The 10,716-nt window shown below is 45.5% G+C and overlaps 1 protein-coding gene across 1 annotated transcript; it reads left to right on the top strand.

Annotated features, from left to right (window-relative positions):
• Nucleotides 1-484: 484 nt before the first annotated feature.
• On the top strand, nucleotides 485-4,569 carry LOC136150124 (keratin, type I microfibrillar 48 kDa, component 8C-1-like). Its single transcript, XM_065910892.1, has 7 exons — nucleotides 485-874; nucleotides 978-1,060; nucleotides 1,579-1,735; nucleotides 3,271-3,432; nucleotides 3,527-3,652; nucleotides 3,824-4,044; nucleotides 4,491-4,569. The coding sequence occupies exons 1-7, from the start codon at nucleotides 527-529 to the stop codon at nucleotides 4,567-4,569; spliced, it is 1,176 nt and encodes a 391-aa protein (XP_065766964.1). The 5' UTR covers nucleotides 485-526.
• The last annotated feature ends 6,147 nt before the right edge of the window (nucleotides 4,570-10,716 follow it).

Raw genomic sequence — 10,716 nt, forward strand, 5'->3', positions numbered from 1 at the left:
TGCTCTAAGGATGGGTTGAATGAACAGTGAAGCATGGGTAGACTTGAAAGAAGCTGGCTGGCCATTGAAAAGACTATTCACTCCACATTCTCTTTCCAAGGAGTCCAATGGCAGAAATTCAAGGGGGAGGAATTCCTGATTCCTAAGCAACTCCACCCCATGTCCCTGGCTGTCCTCCCCTCTGAGTAATGGGGAGAGCCACTTGGGGCCATGATGATTCTACCTCCTTTGAAGCCATCTGATGAAACTCTGATATCACCAGCCATGAGCACCCTGGAGGAGCCTGTTATGACACAAGCTGAATGGAATAATTTTATGAGTTGAGGGGGGACTCTTGGGAGGCATCTAAGTAGCATATTTTGGAGAAAAAAATTAGCCAAAGCATTAGGAAAGGAAACTATGCTGAGTGCCAAGACCCCACCCACCATTAAGGGTATAAAAGGACCATGGAGAAAGGAGAGACTCAAACCTCATCCACTTCCACCTCCATCAGTTCACCTGTCCTTCCATCACCTCTCCCAGCACCATGCCTTACAGCTGCTGCCTGCCCACCTTGAGCTACCGCTCCAGCTGCTCCTCCCGGCCCTGCGTGCCGCACAGCTGCCGTGGCACCACCCTGCCCGGGGCCTGCAACATCCCCGCCAATGTGGGCAGCTGCAACTGGTTCTGCGAGGGCTCCTTCAACGGCAACGAGAAGGAGACCATGCAGTTCCTGAACGACCGGCTGGCCAGCTACCTGGAGAAGGTGCGGCAGCTGGAGCGGGAGAATGCGGAGCTGGAGAGCCGCATCCTGGAGAGGAGCCAGCAGCAGGAGCCCCTCTTGTGCCCCAGCTACCAGTCCTACTTCCGGACCATCGAGGAGCTCCAGCAGAAGGTGAGGGGCTGGGCTGCGTGGGGGCACAGCAGTAGCCTTCTGTCTTTGAGCAATAAAATGTTCTCAGGTTCAAATGGTCCTCACCATGGAATCTTGTTTTCAGATCCTGTGCGCCAAGTCCGAGAACTCCAGGCTGGTGATACAGATTGACAATGCCAAGCTGGCCTCTGATGACTTCAGGACCAAGTACGTTGAGGTTTGGGGGCCAGGTGACCTCCAAGGCCCCTGTGTGGGCCTAACATTGCCTAGAAGAGAAGAGAAAGCCATTTCTCCCTTTTAATTTCTCCTGACATTTTTTTTTTTTTTAATGGCCAGCTAGGTAAAACCACTTGCAAACAGAGATCCAGACTCATGTGCTATTTGAGCTTCAGTTTATATCGCTCTTTCTGAAAGGCCTTCAACCCCCAAATTCAGAGACTGTAATGAATTGTTCTTGGTGAAGTTGATTGATTGGGTGGTTTATTAACCAACAAAATTGACAGGAGAGAGAGTCCACATCATGAGTCCCCTGAGTGCCTTCTGGTGTTGGGGTGAGTCCAAGGCTTCTCCTTCCTGTTTATGTAGATCTTGAAGAAAGCATGGATATGAAGAGGCAGAAAACTGTCAGTGCAAAGAGAGTCAGGCCAATCCCATGAACACAAGACATGGGGCAGGGAATGGGGCTTCCGCCTGGCTCATTCTCCCACTCTGATCTGTGCATGCAGGTACGAGACGGAGCGTTCCTTGAGGCAGCTGGTGGAGTCAGACATAAATAGCCTGCGTAGGATCCTGGACGAGCTGACTCTGTGCAAGGCTGACCTGGAGGCCCAGGTGGAGTCCCTGAGGGAGGAGCTGCTCTGCCTCAAGAAGAACCATGAGGAGGTGAGAGGAAAAGAAACCATAGACTTCAGGGATAAGCCTTTAGCATTGGGAATCAGGAGGCAACTGCTGTCAGACCTCCAGGGCTGGGACCCTTCTCTGAGGAACTCAAGGTCAGCTCTGGGAATGGCGATTCTATCTCCATAGAGAGGAGGGGGGAGGTGAACTGCAGGAGTGGATGGTGTTGGAGATGCTGGGGAAGGACTTATATTCATTGAGGTCTCCTCTCTGCTGGTCCTGAATTTGGTGCTAGAGATACAGGGGGAGAGGAAAAGGAATAACATGCTCTCTAGTCTTAAGGCTGTGGAGACGATCATGTAAAAACACAGTGCATCATACAGGTAGAGGGAAATAAGTATTATATGAAGTATAAATATAAAATAGCTGCTATCATGACATCATTATTCCCTTGCTGTTTTTCACCCTACTAGAAAACATAATCATTTAATTCCACAATTGTATGTTTCTAGCTAAGTACTCCAAATGGAGAAAATAACACATTTCTTTTTCCTGGTGTGCCTCTGTGTTTACAGTGGAAAGCTCTGTCACATTTCATCCTTAGCGGATGTCACCTTTGTCCCTTGTGGGTTCAATGTCTTACAAAGTGCTCGTCACATGACTTTGACATTTTGCTTTGGCACTGATATTCTCTCCTATCACTGCTCCTTGAGCATCACGGAGAATGGTTCTTATATACCATTGTCAATGGTGAGGGGAACACATGTTGGTCAGGTGAAATTCTGGGAAGGAATTGGAAATACCTATTGTGGGGGAGCATGTCCCTCCTGCAATGAGGTTAACTGTGATCCTGGGTGGGCATCTTGGATGGTCAGGGAGATAGTTGGACCTCAAGGAAGTTTTAAATTCTGATTCTGATCTTATTCTACCATTTTAAGCTGAGGCACTTAGTGATGACTCACCGCTTTTAAACAGCAAAAACACATTTTTGCTACATGTCTTCCGGGATAGGCAAGTAAAGTGGGAAGTTTTGATTTATCTTTTGCTTGTCGAACTTGCCCAATGGGTATTTTGTTACAGAAGCTTTTGTTGTATAGAGACAGTCTTTATATGTACATGTTGTACAAGCCTCAGGCTCTGGGAACAATCTGATCTGCCTGAAGGGAGATTGGGAAGTCTTCTCAGAGGCAAATCAGAGGGAAGGGGAGGACTTCAGCACATTGGTCTAAGGGAAGAGACTGAACAAAGACACAGATGTGGCAGAGCGCGGCGTACCTGGGGAGTATGGCTGGGAAAGCAGTATCTATGGGGATGTAATGGGAAAGAGGTAGGAAGGACCTACATGTGTGAATGAGTTTGGACTTAGGCTTACAGAAAAGGTGAGCTTGTTTCAGTGTTGGGGGAAGGGAATGGATGTGATGCCTATTTGGGTTTATTCCTACACCATATCTGTGTCAGTTCGGGGGAATGATCAGAATATTCCTTTCAGTGCATTTTGGGCAGGGTTGTGCTCACTTCCCTGCAGCAGGAAGATTGCAGACCCATTTCTGTGGGTTCATTTTTTCTCCTTCCTCCCTCAGGAAGCCAACTCACTGCGAAGCCAGCTGGGAGATCGCCTCAATGTGGAGGTGGATGCTGCCCCCACTGTGGACCTCAACCGCGTGCTCAACGAGACCAGGGCTCAGTACGAGGCCTTGGTGGAGACCAACCGCAGGGATGTGGAGGAATGGTACCTCAGGCAGGTGAGCATCTCAGCACGTGGTATCTCAGGACCCTTGGCCCCTTGCGGCCCTTCAGGCGGGGTCTGATCCTGTCTTCTGCCCTTTGGTGTTTCAGACTGAGGAGCTGAACAAGCAGGTGGTGTCCAGCTCAGAGCAGCTGCAGTCCTGCCAGGCAGAGATCATCGAGCTGAGACGCACGGTCAATGCCCTGGAGGTGGAGCTTCAGGCCCAGCACAACCTGGTGGGTATTGATGAGACTCCTGGTGAGGAGGTGAGGTCGGGGAGTCAGGGGCACTGGGATGCCCTCTGGACCATCCTCTTCTGAAGTCTTGGAGCTTGTGACTTGTTTGGAAGTGATGGAGAAGCCCTCAAAGGAGCAGCTCTGTGACCTTTCTCCCCTTTTCCCCGACAGAGAGACTCCCTGGAGAACACCCTGACGGAGACAGAGGCCCGCTACAGCTGCCAGCTGGCCCAGGTGCAGGGCCTGATCCGCAATGTGGAGTCACAGCTGGCGGAGATCAGGAGTGACCTGGAGCGGCAGAACCAGGAGTACCAGGTGCTGCTGGATGTGCGGGCCCGGCTGGAGTGTGAGATCAACACGTACCGGGGTCTCCTGGACAGCGAGGACTGCAAGTGAGTTGGGGGAGAAGGGATCCTGGGAAAATGTGTGGTGGGTCTGCAAGACACTGTGGGCATGCCCATGTTGACCATGTTTTCAATTCACCAAAGAGCACACATTCATGGAGTGTCTCCTTCGTGATGGTTAGGCAAATGTGAAAGGTCAAAGGTGATAGGCGTTCATCCCCTGCCTCAGGGAGCTAACAGTGGAGGGGTGGTAGTAGAAACTGTTACAATAGCAACTGCTGGGTAAGGGAGACTGTGTTGAGTTCCTGAGATCTCAAGAGCATTGGATAACAATTGTCCACCTCTGCACATGGCAGAGGGAGAGAGATTTGGTAACAATCAAAGTTGATTGCAACTAACTTCAACCACTAAGAATTCAGATATATTTCATGAAGTACCTTAGCACTCTTGCCACTCCTCTCCCCATCCCATTCTAAACCTCTGTGTTCTCCCAGGCTCCCCTGCAACCCATGTGCCACCACCAATGCTAGTGGCAACTCCTGTGGGTCCTGCTCTCAAAATCGCTGCCGTTAATTAAAAAACCTGCCTCCTTTTTGAAGACGACAATGAAGCCAAGAACAAGCACAGAAAAGATGCCCAGGTCCTGCCTTGGCTGGAGCTCAGTTACCATTTAGATACCTTGTCAAGCCAGCTCTGAAATTTCTACACATGGAAATGCTCTCCATGAGCCAAGACACACCTCATCTGCTTCCGATGTCTGGAAAACTCCCTCCTGCTGAAGGTCAAGTCTCTGTCTCTGAAGACAGTCCAGCAATCTGAGCTCCAGGTTTTACTTTAGGGTGTTTCCTCTAGGTATTGTGTTTCCTGCTTTCCTAGCTTCTTTGGTATTCTCTGGAATGCAAGGAGGCTACTTCATTTACTTCCCAATAAACTTTATTTCTCTGGCATAGTAAATGTGTTTCTCATACATATACATGCATTGTAAAATACTTGTTATGGCTGTTTCATAAAAATAACCCTTCATTAGGAGGATGAAATGAGTTCAGTGACTGTCCCAGTCATATGTTTCACTGGTAAATACCAAGGGAGAGAGAAGGCTGTCTTCCTGGGAGGCTCCCACCCAGGAAGACCATGCAGAAAAACTGGCTTTTAAAACTCATGCCTTTTTTTTTTCTTTTCTTTTCTGGCCTTTGCTGCAATTGTGAGCATCCTCCCCAAAACTTACAGCTCTTTCCCACTCTCATCCCCATCACTCTGGAATTCTCTGTTTCCGTTTCTCTCTAACTGTGAAGACTAGCTCCTGTAGACTGTTCAAGAGGAGTTCTCCTCTCCTCTTAGCCTCTTGGTTGCACATGTGTGACCAGTTGTAGATGCCTACTCTTTCCTTAGAAGGTATCTTCAATGATTTCCATCACCCCACACATTCTGGATCCTCTTGTTAGACCTCTGTTTGTTCTCTGTCTTCTGATTAGCCTGTCTTCCTCTTTCTGTCTCAAGTGGAGGAAATACCTGGATTTGTGAGACTGTGTTTCTCTTTCTACATCTCTTCTCATGGAGAACTCACACCTGTATGCTGATGACTCCAAAATCTTGTCCCTCAGCTTGAGTTCCAGGTCTTCACACATAGGACAGTTTCACTTGGTATCAAGCCATTACATCACATTTAATTGGACAAAAGCTTATCTTTGCCAAACTGGTCCATCTTGTTACCCACTTGTTATACTCAACACTTTGTAATCTAAGGACCCTTTGATGCAGACGGGTGTATCTCTTTACTTCTCTCTTTTCAGTTATTCTTTCCACTGGCTCTTTGCTCATATCTACAATGTTCTTCCATAACCTCATTATCATTTCTTTGCCTACCATTTCAAGAAAGGCCAATGTTCATTAAGTCTCCCTACAACAAACATGAATCCTACCCCACCCTCACTTGTCTTATCACTGAATATTCAACACTTTCAATTCTATTGACCACTATCTCAATGATTCATTCATTTTGATGCTGACCGACACAGCCCCAAACAACCATCTGTTGTGTAGTACTATGTGTGTTACTGAGGACACACAAATAAGTGAACCCCAGTCCTAGACCACAGTGTGTTTATAGTCTTAAGAGTGGACAAGACAAAGAGACAAGCATCCTACAGACAAACGGAAGTGTGGCTCCATAATTCAAAAAGATACTTGCACTCCAATGTATACTGCAGCACTATTTTTCAATCACAAACAAAATGTCCATCAACAGAGGAATGGAAATAAGATGTGTTACATATGTACAATGGGATATTACCCAGTCACAAAAATGATAGAAACTGTGTCATTTGCAGAGATGTGGATGGACCCAGAGACTGTCATTCAGAGTGAAAGAAGTCAGGAAGTGAAAAACAAATATCATATATTAACACTTATATGTGGAATATAGAAAAATTGTATAGATTAACTTATTTGCATGTACTCCTTATTGCCAAATTAAGACTTAAACTGAAGAGAGTAGGGATAATCACTAGACCATTCAGGTATGACCTAAATCAATCCCTTATGAATATACAGTGGAAGTGAGAAATAGATTTAAGGGACTAGATCTGATAGACAGAGAGCCTGATGAACTATGGTCGGAGGTTCGTGACATTGTACAGGAGACAGGGATCAAGACCATCTCCATGGAAAAGAAATGCAAAAAAGCAAAATGGTTGTCTGAGGAGGCCTTACAAATAGCTGTGAAAAGAAGACAAGCGAAAGCAAAGGAGAAAAGGAAAGATATTGCCATTTGAATGCAGAGTTTCAAAGAATAGCAAGGAGAGATAAGAAAGCCTTCCTCAGCAATCAATGCAAAGAAATAGAGGAAAGCAATAGAATGGGAAAGACTAGAGATCTCTTCAAGAAAATTAGAGATACCAAGGAAACATTTTATGCAAAAATGGGCTCAATAAAGGACAGAAGTGGTATGGATCTAACAGAAGCAGATGATATTAAGAATAGGTGGCAAGAATACACAGAAGAGCTGTACAAAAAAGATCTTCACGACCCAGATAATCACAATGGTGTGATCACTCACCTAGAGCCAGACATCCTGGAATGTGAAGTCAAGCGGGCCTTAGAAAGCATCACTACGAACAAAGCTAGTGGATGTGATGGAATTCTAGTTGAGCTATTTCAAATCCTGAAAGATAATGCTGTGAAAGTGTTGCACTCAATATGCCAGCAAATTTGGAAAACTCAGCAGTGGCCACAGGACTGGAAAAAGTCAGTTTTCATTCCAATCCCTAAGAAAGGCAATCCCCCAAAATGCTCAAACTACTGCACAATTGAACTCATCTCACATGCTAGTAAAGTAATGCTCAAAATTCTCCAAACCAGGCTTCAGCAATACGTGAACTGAGAACTTTCAGATGTTCAAGCTGGTTTTAGAAAAAGCAGAGGAGCCAGAGATCAAATTGCCAATATCCGCTGGATCATTGAAAAAGTAAGAGAGTTCCAGAAAAACATCTATTTCTGCTTGATTGACTATGCCAAAGCCTTTGACTGTGTGGATCACAATAAACTGTGGAAAATTCTGAAGGAGATGGGAATACCAGACCACCTGACCTGCCTCTTGAGAAACCTGTAATCAGGTCAGGAAGCAACCGTTAGAACTGGACATGGAACAACAGACTGGTTCCAAATAGGAAAAGGAGTACATCAAGGCTGTATATTGTCACCCTGCTTATTTAACTTATATACAGAGTACATCATGAGAAATGCTGGGCTGGAAGAAGCACAAGCTGGAATCAGGATAGCCGGGAGAAATATCAATAACCTCAGATATGCAGATGACACCACCCTTATGGCAGAAAGTGAAGAGGAACTAAAAAGCCTCTTGACGAAAGTGAAAGAGGAGAGTGAAAAAGTTGGCTTAAAGCTTAACATTCAGAAAACTAAGATCATGGCATCTGGTCCCATCACCTCATGGAAAATAGATGGGGAGACAGTGGAAACGGTGTCAGACTTTATTTTTTTGGGCTCCAAAATCACTGCAGATGGTGATTACAGCCATGAAATTAAAAGACACTTACTCCTTGGAAGGAAAGTTATGACCAACCTAGATAGCGTATTAAAAAGCAGAGACATTACTTTGCCAACAAAGGTCCATCTGTTCAAGGCTATGGCTTTTCCAGTGGTCATGTATGGATGTGAGAGTTGGACTGTGAAGAAAGCTGAGTGCCAAAGAACTGATGCTTTTGAACTGTGGTGTTGGAGAAGACTCTTGAGAGTCCCTTGGACTGCAAGGAGATCCAACCAGTCCATCCTGGAGGAGATAAATCCTGGGTGTTCATTGGAAGGACTGATGCTGAAGCCGAAACTCCAATACTTTGGCCACCTCATGCGAAGAGTTGACTCATTGGAAAAGACCCTGATGCTTGGAAGGATTGGGGGCAGGAGGAGCAGTGGATGACAGAGGTTGAGATGGTTGGATGGCATCACTGACTCAATGGGCATGAGTTTGAGTAAATCCGGGAGTTTGTGATGGACAGGGAGGCCTGGTGTGCTGCGATTCATGGGGTCGCAAAGAGTGGGACACAACTGAGCGACTGAACTGAACTGAACTGAACTTATTTGCAAAGTAGAAATACAGACAGAGACATAGAGAACAAATGTTTGGATACCAAAGGGGGAGGGGTAAGTGGGATGAATTGGGATAGACATATATACACTACTATATATAAAGCAGATAACTAATGAGAACCTACTATATAGCACAGGGAACTCTATTCAGTGCTCAGTGGTGACCGAAATAAGAAGGGAATCCAAGGAAGAGGGGATATATGTATACACGTGGCTGATTCATTTTGCCATACAGCAGAAGCTGACACAACATTGTATAGCAACACTGCTGCTTTACAACAATTTTATTGTTGTTACACAACAATAAAATTTCTTAAAAAATGTGGCTTAAGAAAGGTGTAAATAAAAATGATGAATTTCCAAGGTGTGAGAGTGTTAAGAAGAGACTCCAAGAAGAAAGTAGCACTCAGTCAAAGCTTTGAAAACCCAAACTTAATTCATATAAATTTCACCTGCTTCCATCGTTGATTGTAGGTCCTTCAAGAGAGAGTATCTTCACCTAATTGAAGCCTAGTGTAAACCATGGAGCACTGTAAGTGGAATAAATAAGGAACAGTAACACTAATGAGGGTTCATGAGAAGGTTATTAAAACTTTATATACTTCCCATAGTTGCAACTTCAATCAACTATTACTGTATGATATTAGCATAATTCTGAAATAGAGTTTGATGGGATATAGTTAGACAGATGAGTGTGTGCAGGTCTAAGAAGAGGGAAAGTTTTTTAATCATGAGCTTTGCCTGGTAGAGAGATGAGAGAACCTGAGGTGTGTTTAGAGCCTGGCATACCAATTTCTATCCTGGAGCAGAGGATTAATGTTTAGCAGAAGATGATATTGCAAAGTAGTTGCTACTGCTGCTAAGTGACGTTAGTCGTGTCCGACTCTGTGTGACCCCATAGACATCAGCCCACCAGGCTTCTCCGTCCCTGGGATTCTCTAGGTAGGAATACTGGAGTGGGTTGCCATTCCCTTCTCCAATGCATGAAAGTGAAAAGTGAAAGTGAAGTTGCTCAGTCGTGTCCGACTCCTTGCGACCCCATGGACTGCAGCCCACCAGGCTCCTCTGTCCATGGGAGTTCCCAGGCAAGAGTACTGGAGTGGGCTGCCATTGCCTTCTCCACAAAGTAGTTAGGGAGAGCCATATCTAGCAGCGCTTTGAATGGTTACCTGTAAGATTTGCTATTAAGGAAGGTTAACATAGGATCTATAGGGCAGCTATGTATAGGATGGATTATAATCAGTCCTAGAAGTTTGTGAAAAAGAAGAAAGATCAGTTGGGAGGCTGGTGAGAGAAAACAAGAACTGAGATGGCTGGTGGTGGTGGGGAGTGATGGGGCAAGTGGTGGGGTGGATTTCAGAGGCACATGGAAGCCGATTGGGGGTAGAGAAACAATGGAGAGAGAAGGAAAGAAACAGTATGAGTTGACTATCTGGAATGGTCAACATGAATAAAGTTTTTGAGGCTTAGAAAGTGAAGTAACAGTGGTTCTCCAGGAGAGAGAGATGGAAAAGGATGACTAGATTTGGGAGAGATGTCAGAGAGTTACCTAAATAAAGATGATAATAGAGCTGTGGGAATTGTTTAGACTGTCAAAGAGAAGATCTTGGAGTAGGAAAGAACCTTGGGGATCATTGTAGAGGATGACAGAACAGGCCTGGAGCTCTCCAAAGTCCTTGACCTGAGGTTTGCCTTGGTTTAGCTGAGTCTTTGAGGAGAGGGAGGCTACAGGCCATGGGGTCGCAAGAGTCGGATACGACTTAGCGACTAAACCACCACTGAGGAGATAGATGATATCTGGTTATAAGCAGTTGGAGAGGGAGGTGGGGATGCAACTGAAGAAGCACAGAAGTCTAAAGTAGTTAGTTTCAACAAGCATCCAGGGCAAGGAATGTGAGTATTCAGACAAATCCACTGGGTACAGTAACAGGGAGATCACTGGTGGATGTATGGAGAGATGGTTGGACTCTGGGTAAAGGCGTCATATTTCAAGGCTCCTTCACATCTGTCTTAGATCACCAACTCCATAGTTGAACTTAAGCAAGAATTCAACCCAGCACATCCATAGTAAACATGAGTTTTACTTGTTTTGTTCTCTGTGTTCTTTGATAAGTGTTT

This window comes from Muntiacus reevesi, chromosome 18, assembly GCF_963930625.1.
Source record: "Muntiacus reevesi chromosome 18, mMunRee1.1, whole genome shotgun sequence".
In the NCBI taxonomy this organism is placed as follows: Eukaryota; Metazoa; Chordata; class Mammalia; order Artiodactyla; family Cervidae; genus Muntiacus; species Muntiacus reevesi.

What these genes read in the sequence shown, in the direction of transcription:
- LOC136150124 (XM_065910892.1), top strand. Translation starts at nt 527, where the DNA reads ATGCCTTACAGCTGCTGCCTGCCCACCTTGAGCTACCGCTCCAGCTGC. An exon ending in TCGAGGAGCTCCAGCAGAAG is followed by an intron (nt 875 to 977) that starts GTGAGGGGCTGG and finishes TCTTGTTTTCAG; the next exon opens with ATCCTGTGCGCCAAGTCCGA. An exon ending in TCAAGAAGAACCATGAGGAG is followed by an intron (nt 1,736 to 3,270) that starts GTGAGAGGAAAA and finishes TTCCTCCCTCAG; the next exon opens with GAAGCCAACTCACTGCGAAG.